Here is a 26,892-nt window from a genome sequence, read left to right as displayed (position 1 = left end):
TAGCAGGTGAGATGGATGGGAGCTGAACTTGGGAGTGAGGGATGGAAGAGTGTTTTAGAGGCCCAGTGTTGTTGGGAGGAGATGATGGGCTAGGCCTGGTTCGGGATATAGAAGTGGGGGGAATATTTAAAGGGCTAACTGAAAGAGGGTAGTGAAGTGTGAGACGGAGTGGGCTGGGTTGGACTTTGTTGAAGAGAATGGAAGCTGGAATCTACAAAGGGAAAGACGGAATCATCAAATAAAAAATCCCTAGAGATGTACATACGGCCAGAAGGAACGTGAAAACACAAATAGCCATGATGAGAAGAGCTGTAGCCGAGAAAAACACAAGGAAGAGATCTGAAATCCATTTTGTGTCGATTATATGGCCTAAGATTAAGCCAACATTGACAATCGAAAGTTTTTAAAAAAAGATAATCAGGTTTGTAATGAAATAAAACCTCAAATGGGGATTTGTGATTTAAAATGAGGGAGGGTAGACGATTAATTAAAAAAACAGTAGTAACAAAAGCATCGGACCAATAGGGTTGGGGTAAGGAGAAATGAGCAAGAAGGGCAAGACCGATTTCCACAATGTGCCTATGTTTGCATTCAACCGAGCCATTTTGGAATGAGCATGGGGACAAGAGATGCGATGACTAATGCCAAAAGATTTTAACACATTATTAAGAGTCCGAAATTCACCACCCCAATCAGATTGTAATGAATGAATTTTTGTATTAAAGAGATTTTCTACATGGTGTTTGAAAAACAAAAAAACAGAGGCTACATCAGATTTACATTTTAACAGAAAAATCCAAATAAATAGACTGTAGTCATCTACAAAGGAAACATAATAACGAAAACCACCATGAGAGATCACTGGTGCAGGGCCCCACATGTCGGAGAAAATGAGATGGAGTGGGGTAGATGAACGATGAGGTGAGCGACCATAAGAGAGCTGGTGAAGCTTGGCCTTGTAGCACGAAGAGCATAAACCTAAAGAGGAAGAGGAAGTGGTGGGTAGAGACATTTGAGAGATGAGTTTGTGTACTAATTGCATGGATGGATGACCGAGACGAGAATGCCATTGAGATGAGGAGACACGCTCACCAACATGAGCTTGAGGAGAGGAAGGTGGGAACACATACATGCCATCCTTAGTAGAACCGCGAAGGAGAACCTGCTAGGTTTGGGAGTCCTTCACACAAAAAAAGGAATTGTGAAATTCAAAAAATACAGAGTTATCTTCACATAATTTTCGGAAGGAAATTAAATTTTTAGAAATTGAGGGAACATGGTAGAGTTGGGAGAGGAGAATACTGCCATCGGAGGAAGGTATGGTGGAGCTGCCAACATGATGAATGGGGAGTGAAGAGCCATCACCAACTCAAACGTGGTCATCCCCTTTGTATTCTAAAGAGTTGAGAGAGATATTGGAGAAATCATGGGTGAAGTGGTGGGTAGCAGCAGAATCGGGGTACCAATTGGGATCTGTAGGTGTGGGCGAGGGTTGCTGGAATTGTGGTCCAGAAGTTAGGTGAGCAAAGAGGGAAGGTGGTGGAGGCGATTGGTAGCTATTGTCAAATCTATGATAATAGGAGATGGTGGTGTGGCCTCTTTTATGACAGACTTGACAGGTAGGTGAAAAGGGAGTTGAAGTGGAGGAGGGAGGACGACTCCCATGCCTGCCACGACTACCACGACCACCACCTCTGAAATTGCCCCTGTGTGAGACCCCTCTGCCACGAGAGAAGCTGGTAGCTGATTTAGTTTGAGTGAGGTAAGCGGAGAATTCAGGGGATGCTATAAGTGTGGAGCTCTAATGATTCAATCGTGCTTCATGAGTCAGGAGATGACTATATACTTGTGCAGGTGTAAGAGGATCCACACGAGTAGTGATGGATGTAACAAGAGAATCATAGTCGGAGCCCAAACCAGCCAGGAGATATGTAATGAAATCAGAAGAGGAAATGATTTTACCGGCCATGGCAAGGGAGTTCTGAAGGAGCTTTGCACGATGGTAGTATTCAGAGATAGTTTCTGAACCCTTTTTTAGGGTGGTGAGCTGGAGTTGAACCTGCATGATGCTCGCATTTGATTTTGCAGCAAATAGCTCATCAAGAGTTGTCCACACCTCACAGGAAGAGGAACCTGTGAGTACGTGAGCAATCAGTGTTTCAGAAATGGAGGAGATCAAGACACTGATGATGGCTTGATCCTGCTATTGCCAGCCGAGAAAATCAAGGGATGGTGTATCGTTCTTGCCGATTAAGGGAGGAGGAACTGAAGACCCATCAATGTATCCAAAGTGATTTTGACCTTTGAGATACAGTATGAGTTGTGCCTTCCATAGTAGGTAATTGTCTTGCTTCAACTTGACTGTAATCATATTGATGGGTGATGGAAGAGAGATGGCAGCAGGTTGCGTGTGAGAGGAAGATGCAGTAGGAGACTCGGCCATACTACGGGCTAGGAAGTGGACGTTAGTCCTATCAGAGCTCTGATACCATGATAAAAGAAGAAACCAAAGGAAATAAAAGAAATACAGTGGACAAAGAGAAAATGAATTCTGTTGTGTTTTCTTATTACAGCATAAACACTATGCAAGGAGTATATATATATATACAGAGAAGGAGGAGAGCAGAATCTTTCCTGTAACAAACTTAACAACAAATAACAACGAAGAGAATAAAATATTATAAAGAGACAAGAATTAGTTGGACTGAAAATATTCTTCCGTTGAGGGTGGTTGAGTATCGCTGATAGTTTTAAATCGCGGTAGCGGGTAGTGTAACGTAACGGTAATGGGTGTAATGGGAAGCGGGAGTAGCGGATGTTACATAACGGGAAGCGGGTGTAACGGTTGTAAATTTTTTTGAAGCACGCACAGCCTTGTGCATATAAGCGTACTTGTATGTTTTAAGCTTTTAGCCCTTATTAGAAAGAGTTTTAGTGTATTTTGGATCATTTAGTTCGAGTAACTAAGTTATTTGTTAGGGGCAACAAAATTACATTTGTTTTAAACAACCATTGATTGAAAAATTACGTGTGTGTGCGTATTTATACTTCTCATTGTTCTTTTCTGTGATAAATTCTTATGTGTGCTAAATTAATTAATAAAACAAAATACATTAGACACTTCATTAATCTATTAGACACATAAAACATACGAAAAACACAAATATAAAATAACTAGAAAAGAAAGAAGGTTGAAGTTGAAAAACATAAAACATAAATATTACATTACTAATATTATCAAAATAAAATATTTTTCCAACAAGTTAGTATTTTTATTGTTAATTAATGCATCTATTGTGAGTATTTAAAGAAATAGTAAATTTTATATCATTGTCATCCTCTTTATAATCTTTTCTCCCTCTTGCCACTTGATATATTGAGAATGATATATGAAAGAGAGGGAAAAAGTAAGAAGAAAAAGTAAAAAATAAAATAATTTTTTGGTGTAATAGTCCTGTAGCGGTTACGTAACAGCCGTAGCGGCCTTTACATAATGGTCGCAATCCGTAACGGCTGCTATGGCCGTGATTTTTCTTCCCACTGATTTCACAACGTGTAACGGTATCGGTAACCCAAAAAACCGTTACATAACGGCGTTACATAATGGTCGCGGTCTTTATTTAAAACCATGGTTCTTCCTGCTAACTTGCTGAGCAACCCCCATTCTACAGTTGTTCCGGTGCAATATGCCATCATTCGCAGTTCTTTCTGGATGTAGGTCTGCTTAGTGAGGGCCATTCTGTTTTTCAGTTTGAAAGTAAGGTAGAAGATCTTTCTTAAACCAAGGGAAATGAAACCAGACATGGGACAAGGTGAAAAATGAATCCATTCAATCAGTGGACGAAGGGAAGATACAAACGTTGCCAAGAAGAGGGTGGCCGTGAAGAATGGAGGAGTAATGAGCATTCAGCAGTTTACACAAGAGTATGAACAATAGGAGGTGTTTAATGAGGCATTGTTATTTAATTGTGGACATGAAGATTGATCATTACCTATTCATGAGGAAATACTGCAGATGGAGAAAGTAAATTGAAGCAGAGTGAGCTATCAGAAGGATCTACAGGGATATGCTGGAAACTTACCTAGAAGTCATCAAGGGGAAATGCTCACTGCCTAATGTGGAACTGCTCAATTAGGCTCCAGTGGATGAGTGTCCTCATTTATTATTGGTTCAATAGTAGTTGAAGGCATCATTGCCTAGGTTTTCGAAAACCTTAGCAACATACATCTTTGAATCTAGTTTAAATTGGCTTTTCCTCATATCCTGTATGCAAGTTTGCAACAGCATGTTTACATTTAGTTAAAAATGCCAACTTGTTTCTATGCATGTTAGGATAAATAGGCGGATCTGTTACCTGCCTTGTCTAAGCTGTTGCAAGTAAACCTTTTGCAATTGCATTTTCTTTAGGTTGTGTCCTAGAGCATGGATTTTAGAACTATCCACTGTTTGTTCAGAGATTATAGGTTCCTAGTAGTCAAAAGAAGTGCAAGGGAAGGGATTCATTTTTCACTCATTTCAATCCATCAGGACCATTTTGCCAACATAATGATTGCCTTTTTTAAATTTTTTTTTAAGGTTCTATCTAGGGTATAGACCAGCATTTATAATTAAATAATTTAGATATGCAAGCCAATTCTCCAAACTAAGCATTTCACAAGTAGGGGTCTAGTCAGGTCAAGTGAGGTTCCAATGCAAGTGCTTCACTTTTTTAATGATCCACTCCTTTCATACACCATATATGATTGCTTTTAGTACATTTTAAATACAGCAATAACATATTTTTCATAGATTTTAGTTTTACCTTTTTATAAAAAAATAATTATAATATTTTTTTTAAAAAAAATAGGAACTCTATTTTCTGAAGTCACATGTTGAGATCTTTTTTAACTGTGTAGACCTATAAATGTCATGAATGGAATATCTATCACCTTATAAGTAGGAATTTAAACCAAATATATTCAATTTTAATTTGTTAGAAGATCCTATCTAAAACCTTAAAGTAAAATGTATACACAACAAGACAAGAGTAACTTTCCCCATATATATCATATATAGAAAGTTATAAAATTTTAATGTATGGAATCTAGTTTTAATATGTAGGAGTTTGGGATGCGTATGTAATGGTGAGAGTTTGTGAAATATATTTCTTGTTTGGATGGGAGAGTGTAGGAGCCAAACATTCTTACTTGAAAAATGTGCTTTTTGATGTGTTTTTGAAAAGGAATCAACAACAATCACTTTTACTTTAATTCAATTAAAGGATGTGCAACACCAACATGGAAGCTTCGTGATGATTTTATTCACCATAGAAGTAATCAAATTGCTCGTATACTAGCTGGACTAGCTCCGACAAATTCAAAGTCTTTGTTGACTTAAATGGAGAAATGTCTAACGTTGTATATAAGACACACGAATTTGCATAGCAAAAGTCTGACACAGCAATCAGTAAAGAACAAATATATAGAACATAACCACAACAATCAAATAAAAGCAAGAACAACACAAGGAATTACATGGTTCAACAATGCTTACATCCACAGGGGCAACCGACAAAGAACTTTTACTATCTTGTGTCAAAGACACTTACAATACTTTTCTTACAATGCAAATACACCCAGACTAATGCATAAATAAACACCTGAAAGCTTTCCCTCTAAACACCCAGCCAACTTAACGCTCACATTCAAATTTTGAAAATATGCACTTGGTTTCCAAGTCAAATCGTCGACGGTATGAGCAAACTATCGACAATTTCCCCCAGCATGTTGATCTTGCTATGCTTTTTCTCCTTGTGTATGTCATCCACTCAAATATATTAGCCACAAAACACAACAATCTCTACCTTGGAGAGTATATGCCTCTTAGGAAAAATTGAAAAACATAGCCCAATGCTCCACCTTGATCTTGGAACGTTAGGTTGGGTATGTCTCCTTTCTAGCACTCGAAAACATGAAGCAATTTCGAGCAATGCTTGAACTTTTCAATAGTCATCGGCTTTTTCAAGATGTACGTTGCTGCGTTCTCAGATGTGTGAACTTTCTCAAGTATAAGTTCACTTGAAGATATCAATTCCCGGATCTTGTGGAACCTTACATCAATATGCTTGGTTCTAGCATGGTGCACTTGATTCTTCGCCAAGTATATGGTACTCTGACTATCACAACGCAGCACAACTCCACCTTGTTGTATACTTAGCTCCTTAACTAGACCTGTAAGCCATAAGGCTTCCTTTGCAGTTTTGGCGGCTTTCATATATTCATACTAAGTTGTAGACAATGCCACCAAGGATTATACCATGTACCCCCAACAGATGGGTCCTTCTACAAAAGTGAAAACATAACCCGTTGTAGACCTTATGTCATCCATATCCCCTACATAATCAGCATCAACAAACCCCACAACTGATAGATTATCATGTTGCTTTGCCGAACATGATGCTATAACTAAAAGTACCCCATAAGTATCTGAAAATTCATTTGACGGCTTCCCAATGTTGTCTACCCAGATTAGAGAGAAACTTACTCACCACACTCACTACATGTGCCAAGTATGGACTTGTACATACCATGATATATATTAAACTTACCACAGCACTTGCATAAGGGACCTTTGACATGTCCCAAATTTCATCATCCATCCTTGGGCATTCAGCGGTAAACAATTTAAAATGATTCATTCAAGGTGTACACACTGATCTAGCATCAGTCATGCTGAACCTTTCCAACACCTTCTCCACATAACCGCCCTAAGATAACCACAATCTCCTTGCAGTTCTGTCCCGAAAAATCTTCATCCCAAGTATCTTCTTGGCTGGACCAAGATCCTTCATGTCAAACTATTTATGCAACATATCCTTTAACTAATTTACCTCAGTTAAATCCTTCACAACTATTAACATGTCATCAACATATAACAATAAAAAAAAAATGAGAGAATCATCAAGAACTTTCACATACACGCAGCAATCATACTCACACCTCTTCTAGCCTATTTGGATCATATAGGAATCAAAATGTTTGTACCATTGCCTAGGAGACTGCTTTAGACCATATAGAGACTTCTTCAACTTGCAGACTAAGTGCTCTTCCCTGGGTTGAATGAATCCCTCTGGCTATACCATATAAATATGTTCCTCCAAGTCACCATGGAGAAAATTTCGTCTTCACATCCATTTTTTTTTTCCAAATGTAGGTCATGATAAGCTACTAATTCCAACACCACCCTGATAGTGGTATGTCGGACCACAAGTGAGAAGATATCATCATAATCTACTCCCTTCTTCTATGAGTACCCCTTTGCCACTAACCGTGCCTTAAATTTCTCTTCTTCCTTTTCTGAAATTGCTTCATTCTTCCTATATACCCATTTGCAGCCTATCACCCTCTTCCCATCTGGAAGCTCCACTAAATCCCAAGTCTAATTCTTATGCAGCAACTCCATTTCTTCAATCATTGCATCCATCCACTTACTTTTCTCTTAGTCGTGCACTGTCTCTTGAAAAGTAGTCGGATCCGTGCAATTGGTAATGAAAGCATAAGATATCAAATCAGTAAATCCATACCTTGGTGGTAAAAGTGGTCAGGATATATTCATCTGGAAGTCTGCCCCTAACGGCAATTTCTCTACAAAAACGGCATGGGAGGCAGTGAGAAGCAGAAGTGATAATTTTGAGTGGAATGAGTGGTTTTGGAATTTTCTATTGCCTAGAAGAATCTCAATGTGTTTATAGAAAACCTAATTTAGATATTTGGCAGTAGATGATAGAATTCAGGCAAAAGGAATATCGATGGCTTCGACTTGTGATTGTTGTATGCAAAGAAGCCAGGAAAATACTAATCACATTCTTTCTTTAGGCGAGGTGGCTTTAGAGGTTTGGCGTCGGGTTAGTGTGGTGTTGGGGATTTCTTTCCAACAGTTCCTTCCCTAGAAAAAAAAATTGCAAATTGATTCCACTATGCTTGAAAATCATCTATTAAAGGTATTTTAATCGGTCTGATTCCGTGTTTGATTGCGTGGTGCCTCTGGAATCGAAGATGCAAAGTAAGAATGGAAGGAGTTTACCAAAGTGCTAATCAGACATGGAGAAGTGTTCGATACTGGGTTAGTTCTTTAGTTAAGAGCTCTAATTTTTTTTTGAAAATTAAAGATATCAGACATTACGATTTTGAAAGAGTTTCAAATTCAACATCAGGGAGTTTGCGTCAGTCCTGGAAAAATTATCTCGTTTGTTAAACTCCCAGCAAGATGGATAAACTTAATTGTGATGAGAGTTGTGGGGGCAATCTGGGTACCTCAAAAGGTGGAGGAATCATTTGGGACTGCCATGGCATGATACGTGAAAGCGATTTTTTCAAGCTATTTTGGTAATAGTACGAACAATAGTGTAGAATTAAAAGCAATCCTAGAAGGAATTCATTTATGCAAATGACTTCATTATTTTAATGTGATTATTGAAAATGACTCAAGAATTGTTGTTGATTGGTTTCGGAAAGGTAGATGTACCTTGTGGTATTTTTGGGATTTTTGGGAGGATCTTGTGGCGGAACTAGAAGGAGTGAACTTCATGGTGATCCATCAATATTAAAAAGGCAATAATGCAGTTGATTTTCTCGCTAGAGAAGGAGAAATGGGAAACAATGTCATTTACGAAGAACAACATCTTTTGCCATGTTTTCTGAAAGGTATCATTTGGATGGATAGATTGGGTCTCACTTCCCTTCGTCATTAGTTCATCCTCTCAATTTTTGTTTGGTAGGTTTAGATTTTTTTTATTTTAGTTTATTTTATTATTTTTGTTTTTGTTATGCCTATTTAGATTTGTTTCTTATTTAACTTTGGTTGGATTTGTAATTTTGTTTTGATTGGTTGTTGGTATTGTTTTTGGGAGGCCTTTAAAGTCTTTTTTACCTGTAATCTCCCAATGATTGGCATGTAACCACGCTATTCCTCTACCAAAAGTGAGGATATATCAATAAATAATTGGAAGTACCGCCCTCCTTTAGTTAAAAAAAAAAAAAATACCTACTCAAATAATCTTTAATTTTTCAATTTTTAAAGATTATTATAAATAATCTTAATGTTATTATACATATTTCTTAAAATATAATTCTTCACTTTCATGTTAAAATTCTTAAATCAACTTGGATACCATTAAAATAAAAAACCAGGGGACTATAAAATATATTTTTTGTCTTTTTAATATCTAGTGGAGGCTAGAGGTCAAATTAAAAAACCAATATTAAGTATTACCTACAAAACAAAACAGTAAAGACAAATATATATGATGTGTTAGGCATAAATAGCGTCTCTTGTTGGTGGAATGTTTTGACTTTAAGAATTAAGGAGGAAATCAGTCGAATTCTAAATACGCTCAAACACTACCATTATAGCAAGATATAAATAATAATTTATATAAAAAAAAAATAGCACAATTTAAAATTAAATAACCATACAAAATTCAATGTCATAATTTATTTTAATTAATAAATAAAAAATTAAAATATATTAGATATACCTACCTACTCAAAAGTCAACTCGATTATTCTTAATCTAACACACGATAGGTCAGTATAGGGTTCAAGTCAAGCTTGACCCAACTAAGTTAGTTGAGTGGGTTTCAAGTTTTAGTCGGTTATGATAAGAACCTAAATTTAATCTTATGTGTTCGAGTGGGCTCAAATGAACATCCAACCCCTTTATTTTGTTTTTTGTTTTTATCTGCTAAAGCATTCTTAGTTTGGTTTTTATTAGCATCCTTTGCTTGAATCATATGCTTATTTGGCATATTTGATAAGTTGTTGCCCTACTTACTTGTTTGTTTAAATTGTGAACTATGATTTTAATTATGTGCATTTCAATAGCATTCATGTGTACATCATTTGATATATTTTTAGGATTTGATCATATTGAGTTCAAACTATACAATAAGAGGTAGTCTATCTTCTATTTTATTTCCTTTCTCATATTATTAAAATCAAATTCGATACCTCAAGCATAACACAACGTTGTGTTTGGAAGCATGGATTTCTAATCTTGAATTTGAAGTTGTGTGAATTTTATACTGCATATGATTTAAATTCATATAAATTCAAATTTAATACCTTCCATAAATATAGGGTAAAAATTTTAATCTTCGCCCCAATAGAATGATTCATAAAAAACAGCATGGGTATTTTGTCTAAGCAGTGTATTAAAATAGTCATTTTACATATGGGAAATAATAATCATCAATAAATAAGACTTGACAAAGTGTAGACATTCGAATTAAGTCGAGTCAACACAACAAAATACTCAAACTTAATTTAACTTGAAAAAATTAAACCCGAAAGGTCAACTCCAATTCGATCGATTTCATAATTATTAAACTCAAACTCGACCCGCTACAAAACCTTGAGTAAAACTAAATCCGGAAGATAGAACCGAACCGAATGACATAGACACGAATATCCAACCACGGTCCGCATAGCATTACACTACATATTTTATATATATATATATGTGTGGCATATATAGAAAACTTGGGCAGTACGCCAATCGGTAATTTGTCGTACGCGAGCGGCGGCTTCTTAGGTAAACCGGCTACTGCGGCTCCCGGTCAACCGCCAGTCTCAATGGGACCCAAGCCTCGTGTAATTCAGTATATTACCTCTCATGTTTTTATCTTATCTGCCACGTGTCCGTACGAGACCCTCAGGTAGTCTTGAAAGCAGCCTGTTTTCTGGGGAGAGCTGACCTGGCTGGTTGCCCCACCCAGAGCCTTTCCCAGAAGGCTCATCATTAATGAAGGGATTTTTTTTTATTTTTCATTTAATTTTATTTAAAATTTTTTTCTTTATATTGATCGTTCACGCCTCACGGTCCTAATCTCACTCGGGGCTTTAACTGCTGCTCGGCTGTCACTGCTTCATCTGCTTTGGGTCTCAGGTACTCTGAATTTCTCTACCCTGTTGAATGTTTCATCTTCAAAACCTTTTTTTTATCGATTCGCATGTTCTTCTTTTAAATTTTTTTATCGGTTTAAATTCGAAAGAAAACAACGTTGTGCGGCTGTCGGTATCTTGGGTTCTTCAGTTTTCGTGTTTTTTAAAAATTAAAAAAAAAAAAAATTGATTGCTTTTGTATTTGTTATCGACTTGGAATGCTTGCATCTGATCTTCTTTTCTATTTCTGTAGATTTCCCATTTGTTTGATCGTTGTATGAACATTTTTCTGCATTCTAATGGTTTTTAGGGCCAAGAAATGCTGTCATCTGGTTTGTAGTAATGTTCTTCAATGTCAAAATCTATCAGAAGTGGGTTTGTGTGCGGTGAGTTGTATTGTATAGTTCAGTAGTGGATGTTTTTGTTTGTATATGAGAATGATGGTGTTTTAGCTCTTTCATGAGTTTGTAATCTTGGTTGTTGTGTTTCTTTTATCGTGTATTACATATATGATTGTATCTGTTTGAGTTTTTTTTTTATTAAATTATTCTTTTCTCCAAAAAGAAGAGGGGGGGGGGGTCTATTGTTTAACACTTTTCGATTTCATGTTTGTGTTTATTCGTGATTTTTTGCTTTTTTTTTTTTTTTTTTTTTTTTTTTTGGGGCGTAGGATTTGTGTTGTTATTGGGATTTGTTTGATTCGGGTGAATGAACTGAGATTGAACCTCGGTTGAGCTTTTTGCCGACAGGTGTTTATGGATACCCTTGTTGGAGAATTTTCTGGTTCAATGGACGGATTCAAATCCAACCACGACTTAGTTAGAATGCATTCAAATCAAAGACTTGTCAAAGGATTTGATAATAGGAATCACCGTTCAACACACAACAACTTCATGAATCTTCCTTACCATCCGCATGATCCACAAGTTAGCAGCAGCTTAGGTCCACTGTTGGGATCGAGTTTGGAGAGAGATTCTCCTGAAGAGAGCGACTACTCTGATGCTGTTCTGAAGTACATAAACCAGATACTTATGGAAGAGGATTTGGAGGGTAAGACCTGCATGTTCCAGGATTGCTTTGCCCTTCAAGCTTTTGAGAAATCCTTCTATGATGCCCTTGGTGAGAAGTATCCCCCTTCACTCCATCAACCTCCATCTTGTGTCAATCGGAATGTCAAAAGCCCAGACGATGATCCCTCCTCCCATTGCAGTAGTACCACTACTAAAAACTTGGCTATCTCTAGCTGGGTTCATGGACTGGGGGAGTCTGGATCCTCTGAATTACAAATTTCACTTGTTAGAAATTTCTTCCTGTCCACTGCACAGCCTGATTCTCACTCAAGCAGTGGTGGTGATTCTCTTGACGGGTTAGCAGATTCTCCTGTAAGTACCCTTATGGTTCCAAATTCACTTGGCAGGAATCAATCTGTTGGGCAGTTCAGAGATATTGAAGAAGCCCATAAGTTCCTTATGAGTGATGATGATCTGAGTTTTAATTTGGAAAACAAAAGATCAATCCTTCTGGAACCAAACAAAAGCACTTTAAAGACAGTAACTGTTGCAGAGGAGGAGGGGAATCACTACTTATTGAATGGGTCTAGAGGGAGGAAAAATCATTTCCGCGAGGATAGTGATGATTTGGAAGAAGGAAGGAGTAACAAGCATTCAGCAATTTATGCTGAGGAGACGGAGCAGTCAGAGTTGTTTGATGAAGTGTTGCTGTGTAGGGATGCAAGCGATGAACCTGCATTGTGTGTTTCCAATGGAGCATCAGGACATGGTGCAAGCAGAAAGTTTCAGCAGAGTGAACAATTGAATGGATCAAATGGAAGAACAAAGCGAGGTAAGGGACAGGGTAATAAGGGGGAATTGGTGGATTTAACGACCGTTCTGGTGCATTGTGCACAAGCTGTGGCAAGCAATGACCTCAGGACTGCAAGGGAACTGCTGAAGCAGATTAGGCAGCACTCTTCTCCTTTCGGTGATGGGTCACAGAGATTGGCACATTGCTTTGCTAATGGCCTTGAGGCACGCTTGGCTGGTCATGTGGGGCAATTACATACAGCATTTGCAGCCCTTAATAGGACTTCAGCTTCGGATATCTTAAAAGCTTATCATGTATTTATATCAGCATGCCCTTTCAAGAAGATGTCGAATATGTTTGCCAATCAAACAATAGTAAATCTAGCCGAGAAGGCCACGAGGCTCCACATTATTGATTTTGGTATCCTCTATGGTTTCCAGTGGCCTTGCCTTATCCAGCGCCTTTCTGCAAGACCTGGCGGCCCTCCAAAGCTTCGCATTACTGGAATAGAGCTTCCCCAACCAGGCTTTCGCCCTGCAGAAAGGGTTGAAGAGACAGGACGTCGCTTAGCAGATTATTGTGCTAGATTTCATGTTCCATTTGAGTATAATGCTATTGCAAAGAAATGGGAAACTATAGAATTGGAGGAATTCAAGATTGACAAAGATGAGCTGCTTGTTGTGAATTGTTTGTACCGGTTCAGGAACCTACTTGATGAGACCGTGGTGGCAAACAACAACCCAAGGGATGCTGTGCTGAGCATGATCAGGAGGATAAATCCAGATCTTTTCATCCACGGGGTGGTTAATGGGACCTACAATGCCCCTTTCTTCACCACAAGGTTCCGGGAGGCACTCTTCCACTTCTCTGCATTGTTTGATATGTTTGAGGCATGTGTACCCCGTGAAGATGAAGCAAGGATGATGTATGAGACCGAGATATACGGGAGAGATGCGATGAATGTGATAGCATGCGAGGGTTCGGAGAGGGTTGAAAGGCCGGAATCATACAAGCAGTGGCTTGTCCGAAATCTTAGGGCTGGGTTTAGGCAGCTCCCACTAAACCGGGACATTTTGAGGAGAGTGAAGAGTAAGGTAATTTCAGGTTACCACAGGGATTTTGTGGTGGACGAGGACAGCCAGTGGATGTTGCAGGGATGGAAGGGCAGAATCATATTTGCTCTCTCCTGTTGGAGAACTGCCTAGGTGGCATTTGGGGGGAAAAAATGCGATCATTCGTTCTATCAAAGTCTCATTTTCATCTTTTCTTGCAGTGATATATAACATGATGACTAGGAGTTGATATTTCCCAAGAGCCAAAGAAGGAAAACAGGTATTGCTTTACTTTTTGGTTTCCCTTTCCATCTCTCCTTTCCATCTCTCATGCAAATGTATATATTGTGATAATCTTTAACTTGCTTGACCAACAGAACCGCTTAAACCGAAGACCATTTTGGTGGTTCTATCCTTGTCCAGAAGGACCTGTCATCACGTCTCTCGAGCATTTGGTATGGAGCTCCCTATGAAGATTGGTGTCTAGTGTTACATTTGGTTCACAACGTAACTGAAAAGACGGTATTACTGCAAGCCATATGACCATCTAAAAGTTGGTTTTAATCGAACCAACATGGGATGGTATCTGTTACAGTTCTGGGATGGAATTTAAAAATAGCTGTTCTTAGTTTGGTTGGAATGGTATCAACTTTGCCTTCAGTAGTACTGATTCTATTTTATTTTTCTCTCCATTTTATTTTGTGAACCAAGCTTAGTGGCACCTGCAGAAGATAAATTGAGGACAGCAGATGCAGCTTTTACCGTCCAACTTGTTTCTGTTGTAATTCTGTTTTTTTCTTTTATTAATTTTTTATTTTAAAACTTTGCCTTGTGTGTTTAGATGAAGACTTGAGTGGGTGAGGAAATTCTTTAATTAAAACCCCAGGTCAAATTGGTAATTGATGAATGGAACTATACTGGTTTAGCCTATGTATGGTTGAAGCTGGACGCAATCTGGGTTATCTTCATTCTTCTTTTTGTTAAAAGCGTGGTGGAAGTCCATTCAAACCTACCTTTGTAAATTTTCAGCCCAAGCCAGCTGATATTAGGTTGGGTTGGAGGATGCTGTGCTACCATTTTACTATTGTTTTTGTTAGTATAGAACTAGTCTTCTTGGACTCAATTATTTTCTCCTTTGAATTCATCAACAATGGCTATATTCATTTTACATGCGATCGGAAAGAGACAAGAAGTGTGGCTGGCGGTTTATTAGTTTAATTTTATTGGCTGATGTATGACTCCTTGAATTTGTCAAAAGCATCCTTGCCGAGTATGCGTCAGCCAAAAAGGCGCTAGGGCTCAGAAAATAATCTAGGTTTTAAATCTTGTTTGGACTCTTTCTTTTTAATAGTTAACCCCATTTGCATGTCACCTTGAGCATCCATGTTCCGGCCTACCCTGTGTAAAAATATTTAGCCCTCCTGATGGGCAGGCATGTATCAGTGACTTGAGACATTTTTGGGGCGTCCATGGATGATTTATTTTCCAATTGAAAATTTAAAGTACATAACAAAGTAGACAATTTTTTTCATATATATTTTTATTTTCTTGAAATGTCAAAACCTTTTTAACATATTTACCTAAATGTCTGAGATAGTGCTTTGAGAATATAAATTTTAAATTTGAATTCAGATTAATTTGGACAAATTTTAATTTAGTTTTTATTTTAATATAATTTTATGTATTCATCTTATACAATCAGGCAAGTCTATTCGTATGTCTCATTTATGTTTTAAAATTCAAGCTAGGCACCTTTTACATAGATATTTTCTTTTCAAAATTCCTTTTTAAGAGAGTGAGCAAACAGTGCCACTCATAGGGAGTGCTCCCCCACAACCCACCCGAACACTCAACACTCATTTCTCTGTTGGTCTTAAATCCGAAAGCAGAGCGTGCTACAAAGGCAGGCTCAAAAGTAGCCACCCACTACCGAATAAAAAAATATATGTAACGATCGATGGACACCAACTCTTCTAGCACCAGCTGAATTAACATTCTCGTTGCTGTCGCAGCTTCCCACTAAACGTTTAAACAAATACACAAATGGAATCGGTCCAATCCACTCATAACATAATTCTCAATTCTAATCAATGACTGAAAAATATTAATGAATATTATAGCACCAATGGGACCAAATTTCCACTAATCTTGCTCGCGCAATATATCGTCGCAAAATCTAACATTCAAAGTAAAAGTTAAATCAAAGATTCAGGAAATTAATAAGGGGGTAATATACAAGAATAGAGAACACTTTGCCCGTCCAGTTTGAATGGGCGGTTGACATGAAAAGGCTACAGATTTGAGGCCTACACAGGTCCTGAAGTCATACAACACAACCTCAGCATGTGGCTGAAGTAATTATTCATACTCACCCTCTCTTGCTTTGACACTTGGGCGGTCGTAGAACACTCCAATCCAGCTTTTCGCGCTTCGACTGCTTGTGAGTGCCTCCGCTGCTATTTGGCGATGGCTGTTGATTGCCTTGAACATTTTTGTGTGATTTATTTGGGTATGGTGTTTGGGAGACTACTTCAGACTGTTTTCTTTTAAGGTCACCATCGCCATTGTTTGTGCTATCAACATTCAGGCTCCCTCCTCCATCCCCCGAGTATCCATTTTCTCTGCAACAATATAAACAGAAAATAATCAGATGCTTATGCTTCACAAATGTTCGTGCCTTTTTTTTTATAAATAAATTGTCTGCCTATAAATTCATCCAGTTAAAGCCCACAACTGACATCCATATCCACGACAAATCCTTCACACCTTCAAATTCAACCTTCAGCTGATTTCTATTAGACTTCGAATAAATTGTTGAGATTTAAGTTTGCAAGCGCATATTTCAAGCCTTGGATTTGGATAGTATAGATTAGGAAAAAAATTCAATTGTTTTGAACGGCATTTTGTCCAAATTTACGTAAGTTCAAATTCAAGGTTCCAACTCTAAACTCTCAAAGCACAGATAAAAATTCCATGGCCATGTAAATCACCAGATGAGTGACAAAACATTTTTTTCCCCTTAAATAGGCACCAATTGTGAACAATCTTAGAAACTCTGGCCACATCAAATGGTCCACTGAATAACCCTACCCAAATCTCTTATAAATTGTAGAGCCAAGAAATAAGCATCGTCACTAAAATGCATTCCCATGATCCTGAAAAACAATTCTATGGAAGCTACAAATGCAGAGATTCATACAAATGTTCATTCAGTTGGAAGTACTTAAATGAACATTTCTCAAAATGACTAAAACATTAAAAAGTCATGTAAGTTATAAGAATGAGTGGGTTGTCCAAACAATTTCCCAATACAACTGCAAGCAACTATAAATAGATCAAAGCAGTATGCTGATTTGGAGGGTCAAACTACGCACCTATCAGAAGTTTTTTCATTTTGATTGCTACATGTGGCAGAGGTTTCTGGTTGACGAAGGTTTGCTGCTTCTTCATTCATTTTCTACCAAGACAAGGCTTTGACATGAGGACAGCAAAAGCCACAAGAGAGAAGCACAGGAGTGAATAGTCTTTGCAAAAGTTTTAAAGTCACTCGACCCTTATACTCACATCAATAGAAGGATTGAAACTCTGAAATGACATTCTGCCTCTAACAGCCCCTGGATGGGGATCCCCTTCTATTATGACCACACTGCATGTGAAAGTACATGTCCAGATGTAAACGACAAGTGAAAATTTTGAACAGAGGCATGGGGCAAATTAATTCATATGAGCAGCTCAAATAGATTATAGAAATTAATCATACACACAATCTGAATGCCATATGGAAAAGTCATATTTCATTAAAATAAAATTTGTGTATCATCCAAATGTAAGGTACCTTCATCCATAACTAACTTTTGCCAACTCTAAGGCATCAAAAAAAGACTGATCCAGAAACAAAATTGCTTAAACTGCACAAGCTAACATACTCCTGTATTACAGGAAACTACTGCACAACAGTTAAATGTGGTTAGTCAATTCATTTTTTTTTCCTTGCTTTGATAAATTACAGAAATTACCAAGAACAAGAGAAATAAAACTAAAAGTTAGTTACCAATATCTTGTATTTCTAAAAGCTAATTAAATGCCCTTATCCAGACAAATAGCCAGCATTGTCATTGATACTATTTGGATTGATGTCCAAAACCTTCAAGATTACAGAACAAACAAAATTGTATCCAATTTTACAAAAAGATTCCAAATACCAATAAATCAGTGTAACACCCGAAGTGATCACATTCTTAAACTCATCTTTGCACTGCCATGGGAGACAAAAAAGGACTACAACCAAGCCCAAAGACAAAAATCCAGAAAGACACTCTCTTTCGAAAGACTAAAAAACAATATTTTTTACAGAAAAAAAACTTCATTAAAGAAAACAGGGCAGAATTACAAACTGAGAACAAGACGTCCTCCAGCAATCAACTAAAAGCAATTACAAAAGTGCAGTTTTCCAATTCCTTTGGAGATCAGACAGTAAAATCCCCCTCAAAATACCCAAGAAAATAAAATCCCCACCCCCCTCAAAATACCCAAAAAAATGTGCCAATAAGAAGTGAGAACAACCCTATCCAAAAACAAGTTGAAAGATGATGTTTTTGGCATTGGAAGTCCTCGCACTTCTCTTAAGCCAAAAGGTCAAAAGAATACCATGTGCCGCACAAGTCCATAAAGCCATCCCTTTCATACTTTTCCCAAAACCTCAAAACACACCATCATGAAGTCATCAAAATTACCCAAGCTTCACCAATAATTGAGCCAATGGTACTCCAAAGTTGTCTCATAGCCAAAAAAGTAGGTATTAATCTCACAGATGCTAGGCGCATCATCCGAACATCTGGGCCAATGGCCTTTTAGGGTCTCCTTACCCGTAAGGAGACATTGTAGTAATCAGGTTAAGAGTCAAAAGTCCAAATGAAAGCTCTAATCCTAAAAGGAACCTTGGCCTTTCAAATGACATTATTCAAAGAAAAAGGTTTTGAATAAATGAAGAATGGCTTTGCAGAAAAAGAACACAATGAATTCCCTAGCCAAATCGTTGAAACTCACCATGTTTGGGGAACAAAAGTATCCAAAACTCATAGCAAAGTAATACACTCATAAAACTCTCTTTCTTTGACTCCTAAAGAAATAAAATCACAAGAAAGAGAACTCTCCAAGAAAAGGATGTGATTCGAGCATTATAAATAGGCGATAATCTGAAAGGGCAAGGAACGAAAACTGCCAAATGAGATCCCTTCCACCCAAAGATCCTCCAAAAACCAAATTTTATCACCATTACCTAATTTAAACCAAGTAAGAGTAAAGGAACAATAGAGAAACCTAGGAGCAAACTTGCAAGGGCTTGGGAATTAACCTCGAAGGGGCACCTCGTTAACAATTTTCCAACTAAAGAGTACCAAGTCCCAAACCCCCGTCTGAATTAGATCTCCTAATCACATCTTAAGTAACAAAATGATTCCTCCTATTACCCTTGTACCAGAGCACAAGAAACATCTCATAAGCCTCTCCAAAGTCCTTGCTACACAAACTCTCAAAAGAAATTTTAAAAAAAATGGTATTACAGAAATATTAGAAAGGGACGAACTAATAAGAGTAATTTGATCCTCATAAGGACAAGTACGTCCTCTTCGACCCCTCCAACCTTCTACGCACCCTCTCAACCATTGGACTCATAAAGCAATGGGATAGGATTACCCACCCCCCTTTTGTCAAAGTAAGATCCATGTAAGAGAAAGGCCAAGCCAAAGCAATACAACCAACTAAAGCTTTGAAACCCCTCTAAATCAATTTTCCACGTTATTGATACCAACCACCTCACTCAGACATGTTCTTAGCAAAGTAAGAACCTTTCAAAATTTCTCACTATCCTCACGAAAAAAAAAAAAAATGGTATCATATGTGCAAACAGAAAAAGAGATGCACCAACCACCTCCCTACCTATGATTAAACCTCTAATGACCCTTAATCCCTAAGCATGAGTAATCAATCTATTTAACACAACAACCATCAATATTAACAAGAATGGAGAAAGTGAACCCCTAGGGTGTGGTTCAGGTGATAGTGCGGGCTGCGGGAGTGCCTCTCACGAGATCAGGTGTTCAAACCCTCCCGGGTTCGTTTCCGCCTCTGGATTCCTGAAATTTACCTCCCTTTAGAGTTGTGGGGTCGGCTTCAAGGGGCGCAGGATTAGTCACGTGGACCATAAAACGGACACGTGGAAACCCAGTGCGAAATCCAAAAAAAAAAAAGAATGGAGAAAGTGAAAGATCCCTTCTTAACCATTATCTTACACAAAAAATCCCAGCTAACCACATCATAGTTTTTTTAAAATTCAATTTGACAATGACACCCCAACTAGACCCCCTTTTAACATCCTCAAACACCTCATTAGCAACAAACACTGCATTTAAAATCTGCCCTTTTTCAATGAAAGCAACCCAAAGTCATTACATCTTGCAAACCTCCCAAAGCCTCCTATACTAAACATTCGGGAAATCTTTATAGTATTTTTTTATTTCATCTTGTATTTCATGTATGATTGCATCTGCTTAGGTTTGTTGCATAAATTTCCCTGTCTTAAAAAAAAAAAAAAAGCAGGCTACTAATTTTGCAGTTTCATGTTTATACATTCAATTGGTTTTAGAAAAATCTTTATTGTTTTCTTTTCTTGTATTGCACGTACATTTGCATCTGTTTGAGTCTGTTAGGATTTGTGGTACTATTGGGAACTGTGAATAAACTGGTGCCAAACTTTGGTTGATTTTACCAATAGATGTTTATGGATAGCCTTGCTGGATAATTTTCTAGTTCAGTGAATGGATTCAAATTCAACCATGACTTGATTACAATGCATTCAAATCAAAGACGTGCCAAAGGATTTGATAGTAGGAATCACAGTTCAACGCACAACTTCATGAATCTTCCTCTCCATCCACATGAACCACAAGCTAGTAGTATGGCTCCACTATCAGGCTTGAGTTCAGAGATAAATCCTCCTAAAAGAGTGACTAATTCTGAAATCCATAAACCAAATGCTTATGGAAGTAGATTGGAGGGTTAGACCTACATATTCTGGATTACTTTTTGTCATTCAAGCTTTTGAGAAGTGCTTACATGATGTTCTTGGTATGAAGTATCCCCTTCGCTGCATCAACAACCTCCATCTTGTGTCAAACCAAAATAAAAACTGTCACAAACCCATACAATGACCCCAGTTCCCATTGCAATAGCACTACTACTAAAAGGTAAAAGCTAGGCCAACTCCAGTCGGGTTCATGGATTGGGGAAGTCTGGATCCACTGACTTACAATTTCCCCTGTTGAGAACTTCCTCCTGCTCACTTCACAGCCCAATTCACACTCTAGTGGTTGTGATCCTCTTGAAGGTTTCGCAGATCCTCCTGCAAGGCTGTAAGTACCCTTTTGGTTCCAAATTCACTTGGCAGGAACCAATTGGCAATTATAGGTTCTGAACGATGTAATAGGAAAGAAAAACAGAGAAATCTGAAAACAGAGTTCCAAGATTAACCCCCTAAATGAAGACCCAAATAAGACGAAGGCCAAGTCAAAGCAACACAACCAACTAAAGCTATGAACCTCTCTAAATCACCATGTTCCACGTTATATCACCCCTCTCATATAGACATTGATCTTCAATCCTGAAATCTTTCTAAGTCTTTCAGAATTTCTTAACACCATCCTCGAGAAAAAAAAAAATACGATATAATATGTGCAAATTGAAGGAGAGACACTTCAACCTCCTCCTTACCTGTCATTAAACCTCTAATTGTCTGCAATCCTAAGCATGAGTAATCAATCTACTTAACACATCAACCACCAAGTTAAACAGGAACCGAGATGGGGGTTTCCCTTACCTCAACCCCTGAGAACCCTTAAACCACTCCTAACTTTACTCCTTAGTAATGAGAGCTATAAACATAGAATTCACATTATTCCCAACAACCCCATTACAAATGAAACTCATTCAAAAACCTAATAATATCCTCCTAATCCCAATAAAAGGAAATTGTAAAACCATCAGGTCCCAAAGGTTTCTATAATTGAAGAGCTTTATCCCCATCTCACAAAAGCCACAACCCCCTATAGGACTCCAACCTAGTCCCTCTCTTTATCATCAATCTCCTTTACTCAATGTACAAGTTCCAATAAAAACTCATAATCACCTCGCAGATTTGCTTGTGATCAATTACAAAACGACCCAAGTTTAGATCCAACTCCTTAATAAGACTTTTGTCCACCTCGCATTACGAAACAATCTAGAGTTATAATCCTCCTCCATTCATTTTATCCTTGACTTCCATCACCAAATAATATCCTCTCTCAAAAGAAGCACCTCCAAATCATTAGTAAGATCAACCCTTCTACCCTATCCTCCTCACCCAACAGCCCACTCCAATGGGCCTTCAAACTTGGAGAATGTCATTTTTTCACTCTTTTATGCTGTCCAAAACTCCTTTATTCCACAATTTCAAATTATTTTCACAAACTTCAATTTTTTCATAGATTTAAGGCCTATCCACCTGACCTTCTCTCCACCAAGTCTTAACAATTGAGACACATGAATAACCATCACTGGCATGCACTTCCAATAATATAATATAATGTCCATTAATAAGAGAATTACCACAAGATTGTTGCAAGTTGTATGCTACTAACCTGTAAACACCCAATATGCAAGAGCTGTCACACTCCAAATGCAACCATTTTCTTTTTAATTTTAGAACTCAGAAAAATACATATTTGGCAAGTAGTGAAAACTTCTCTTCCATCTTGGACATAAGATAAAATTTGTAAAAATAAAATTGTCAGAGTTTATAGGCAAGGTATTTAAAACTCTGGACATTTTAAGAAATAGAACCAAGGATATATCGATAGCTTAATTTAGTGAAATTAAGTGTTAAATTCTGAACACTGAATACAAATCTGATTCATTGAACTACTTCCTAATTGAACTTGAACCGGTCACCAAATTTAAATACTGAATTATTTTAACTGTTTGGCTGAATATGTGTTTTACAATTTTGTCCTTATAACTCTCAAGAGCATAAATATTTGATAAAATTAACAGGTGATTATATAAATCAAAATTTTAATTTAACATAAATCAATAATTTAACATAATTATAATAAAAATAATATAATTTATTGTTAGACAAAAAAATTATATTTCAATTTTAACTGTTGAATAATGGAGTAAAATGGAAGACCTAACATCAATGATAGTCCTCTCCCTCAATTTATAATATATGTCGAATGACACATACCAATGACCATAATATCTTACTCAACACTTACTAACATAACTCTAGCACATGCTAATAATGCTAAATGACCAAATCAGACATGGTTCTGTGTCTAATTCAGTCAGATGAATTTTAAAAGAATTTAGAGCAGCCATCAAACAGTTTGACAACTGACTGGTTCACTTATTTAGTGAACCACCCCTTAAATTAGACATAAATCATGATCGTTAAATTATAATTATGATAAAAATATATTTAAAAAATTTTAATATTTTTCCTTATCTTCAATAGATTTTCTTGAACTGTTTTCCATGTATCAAATTTTACTAACTATGCCTGTAACCATCCTAACCTCATGGTCTCTCTCTCCTTTTACTATTACTTTCCTATTTTATGCTTAATACTTTTTCTTTTTTCTTCTGCAATTATTTTCTCTTTCTGCAGTGTCATTTTTTTAAAAAAAGCTGCTACACATTTTGCTGAAACTTAATTAAAAAATTGTCGTATATGGACTACTGCTGCCTTGGATAATGTCAAATGTGAAAATGTATAAATATAAATGCACATATATTTGTATAACATACACCATTTTAACAGTTAAAGAGTAAAATGTGCAATGAAATGGTTCATAGATGTTAGATATAGGCAGCATGTTCAAACATCTAAAATGTGTAAATGTATAAATATAAATGCACATATATTTGTATAACGTACACCATTTTAACAGTTAAAGAGTAAAATGTGCAATGAAATGGTTCAAAGATGTTAGATACAGGCAGCATGTTCAAACATCTAAAAAATAAGTGATTGATTTTTCATGAGTTTACTCTTTTTTCACATAGATGGGGTAAGTAGGATAACAATCTGGGACAGGAGGTAGAAATTTGTGTTAACAGAAAGCTAAGTCCTTTGATTTTATGAAGAATTAGATGATTATTAAATTATTGATAGAAGAGTTAAGATATTGGTCTATATTTAATTTATTATTTTGTATGTTCTTTTTCTGGAAGATGTATTCTATTCAAGAATGTGCAGTGGAATAGCTTTGGAAGGCAGTTAACTTACAATGTTCCAACAACCCAACCTGGGTTTGCTTCATGTTCATGCTTCTAGAAAATTCCAGCCGTACCAAAATCAAATATCTTGGATTTCATCTCACCAATAAAATTTTGTTAGCTCTCAATCCTGTTGAATTATTGTTAACCTTGCGTACTCTTGGAAGGAGCTGACATGAATATTTTTCATGCTATGTGTGTGCCTTGTGGTTACTAGAAAACAATTCAGTTAAACCGCATATTTGCTAAAAATGTTATGCACGTCTCTTTGACCTTTTTTATTTCAATATCTTATGCTATAAAACATTCTATAAACTAGGTGTACTCAATTGTCATTGCATTTTACTTGCTCTCCAACCCAAAAAAAAGGCAGCCCACCATTATCATTACATAATCACCAGCAAATAATATAGGCAGCATCATCAGCATTTATACGTTTAAACTACAATTTGGGGCAAGAATGACAAAAAATCAGCTGAAATTTCTGCTAAAGTTTCTTAAAGATTCTATAATGTTGGATTACTGCAGTTTATTGCTTTCTGTGTTCATTTTTAGTTCTGTAATGGGATACCCCAGCCACTTACCATTGCAATATTTTCAATTTTTTCCCGCATAAACTTGTATGCTAACCTAATGTTCTCGAGGATAATTACATAAGCACATGCTTGAAAAGTAATAAATTATTTTATAAAATGACAAAGCTTATGTGAGGATGGATAAAATAAGAGTTATACATTGGGATTTTTATGTCAAAGTAAAAGCAAAATTGGAAATATTTTAAGTTTGCATTTTCTTAATTGTAAAAACATAGAAATTAAATTGTTTGACAGTGTATGAGAAATTGAATTGAGCATTGTGGTTGCGGTGGTTGTTTTTGAATTATATTTTTTTTTTTACAGGCCAAAAAATATATGGAATGTCCAAATTACAGTGTAAATGTTGCCAAAATTTCAATAGCTTAAATTTATGATTTAAATAACATGGAGTTGGAATTTTGTATTTTTTCTCCTTAGAAAAAGTTATCCTAATGTTTACTAATTTAATTTAAATTTTATTTATTAAATCATGCACGGGGTCTCTGCTGGTATATAAATATATGTACATATATATATTTCATACAAGAAGAATCAAATGTAGTTGAAGAAAAGAAAAATAAGAACAGAATAAGGCATGCTCCATAAAAAGAAGAGCAGGTTTCTATAAGTTTTGTTCAGTCCAAGTTTTGGGTTTTTAGTAATTTGAGATGCCAGCAAATCCATATCATGTTGACTCTTAAATCTGACATCTATACCCATATCTATGCAACACAGTTATGCAATAATAATTGAGATAGCAATCATTTACTAGGGATTTTGAATCACATTGATCATGTTTTTAATTTCTCTGGATGTTTATAGCAAACTCACAAAACCTTTGAAATAAAAGAAGCTGTTAATACTTTGACAAGTGAGTTCATCCCCTGAGGGGGGAAAATGAAAGGCCAGAATATAAGAAAAAGAAAAAGGAAAAAGAGGATGTCGAGACTGGTTGCTGTCCAAATGCAATGTGGCAATCATAGAATGGAGGAATTAGATACTGATAAAGTGGAGTCTCCACTTCATTTTTGGGAAAAGAAAAAAACGATGAAAACCCTAACGGTCTACAGAACAAAAGAGGGGTTCGGGATTCTAGTTACGTGTAAAGAAGGTATTTGGCACCTTACGGGATCCATTCTACAATTGGTTGCTATCATTTGAATGAATGTTTGTTCTAAAAGAAAATAGAAAGGAAAATTATGGGAAAGGAAAGAAATGATGCTTTCCTTGTGCACCCAAACCAAACACCAATAATGGTCTAGTTTCAGGATGGAAAAGCTAGCTTGCAAGGCCTTACATGGCTTCTAAGCTCTGAATGGAAAGAATGTAAAAAAAAGGTGGAAAGGGGGAATATTTCCCTTATGCATCCTAACCAAACACCAATAATAGGGTGGTTTTGGGATGGGAAGGTATGGCCCACAGGCCTTTATTGTCAAGCCAAACAGTTTTTAAGATGGAAAGAGTTTGAAAAAGGAGAAGGGGCCTCAGAATCTTACTTCAAAATTTGAAATGGAAAGGGCAAGGATTTGAATTTTAAAGCCAAGATTTTAAAAAATGAAGTTTTGAAAACGTGGTTTTATATGATATCCTAACATCAAATTTTGAAATGAAGAAGGAAAGAATTTGAATTTTAATGTGAAGACCTTAAAAAGAAAGATTCTGAAAACTTTATTTGAGCAAAGAGATTATTTTTGAAAACATTATTGAATTTTTGAAAAGTGAATTTATGGATTTCATCACCGGCCAATCAAAAATAAGAAGAAAAACCAAAGAAAGAAATAAAGAAAAGACCTAGTTTGCACACAAGTTCCAAACCCTAGAGAAGGTCCCTAAGCAGTTTTCTATTTTTTTTTCATCATTTTCACTTTTTTTTGGATTTTTTTTATTTTTATGCATTTTTTCTGTATTTTTATGTAATTCTTGGGGATTTAATTGAAATTTTTTAGGGTTTTCCTGACAAAAATAAGAATAAATACATAAAATGAAATATAAAGGAAAGGTCTAAATTTTAACAAAAAGAAATATAAATAATAATGATAACAACAACAATAATAGTGACCGTTATAGTATATATATATATATATATATAACAGCTAATAACAATAATAGTATATATATAACAATTAATAATAATAATAATAATAGTAAAAATTACAATAACAGCAATAATAATAATAATAATAATAATAATAATAATAATAATAACTAAACTCCAAAAAATAACA

The 26,892-nt window shown here is 36.4% G+C and overlaps 2 protein-coding genes across 6 annotated transcripts in view; one reads left to right on the top strand and one right to left on the bottom strand.

The window, feature by feature from the left end:
• Nucleotides 1–10,861: 10,861 nt before the first annotated feature.
• Nucleotides 10,862–14,705, top strand: LOC131148007 (scarecrow-like protein 33). 5 transcript variants are annotated; one of them, XM_058097739.1, is made up of 4 exons: nt 10,862–10,924; nt 11,174–11,306; nt 11,670–14,055; nt 14,153–14,705. In XM_058097739.1, exons 2-3 carry the CDS (start codon nt 11,220–11,222, stop codon nt 13,926–13,928), a joined length of 2,346 nt encoding a protein of 781 aa, XP_057953722.1. In that variant the 5' UTR covers nt 10,862–10,924; nt 11,174–11,219; the 3' UTR covers nt 13,929–14,055; nt 14,153–14,705. The 5 variants fall into 5 exon arrangements, with proteins under 5 accessions (XP_057953722.1, XP_057953723.1, XP_057953724.1 ...); XM_058097741.1 differs by having other exon boundaries at nt 10,869–10,924; nt 11,231–11,306; XM_058097740.1 differs by lacking the exon at nt 11,174–11,306 and having other exon boundaries at nt 10,863–10,924; nt 11,591–14,055.
• A 1,161-nt stretch (nt 14,706–15,866) lies between these two features.
• The window catches only part of LOC131149920 (uncharacterized), a 28,497-nt gene continuing 17,471 nt past the window's right edge, over nt 15,867–26,892 (bottom strand). The window contains exons 3-5 of the mRNA XM_058100716.1: nt 17,340–17,421; nt 17,150–17,232; nt 15,867–16,396 (exon numbers count right to left, since the gene is read on the bottom strand). Of these exons, the coding sequence (XP_057956699.1) occupies nt 16,144–16,396; nt 17,150–17,232; nt 17,340–17,421 (418 nt within the window). The 3' untranslated portion in view covers nt 15,867–16,143. The remainder of the gene's footprint in view (nt 16,397–17,149; nt 17,233–17,339; nt 17,422–26,892) is intronic.

This window comes from Malania oleifera, chromosome 2 (genome assembly GCF_029873635.1).
Source record: "Malania oleifera isolate guangnan ecotype guangnan chromosome 2, ASM2987363v1, whole genome shotgun sequence".
NCBI lineage: Eukaryota > Viridiplantae > Streptophyta > Magnoliopsida > Santalales > Ximeniaceae > Malania > Malania oleifera.
Note: the sequence above shows the minus strand (reverse complement) of the source record. Positions and strands in the feature narration are given on the sequence as shown.

Coding starts and splice junctions, on each gene's coding strand:
- LOC131148007 (XM_058097739.1), top strand. CDS start 11,220: ATGGTTTTTAGGGCCAAGAAATGCTGTCATCTGGTTTGTAGTAATGTT. Junction 11,307..11,669: donor CAGAAGTGGGTTTGTGTGCG/GTGAGTTGTATT, acceptor TTTTGCCGACAG/GTGTTTATGGATACCCTTGT.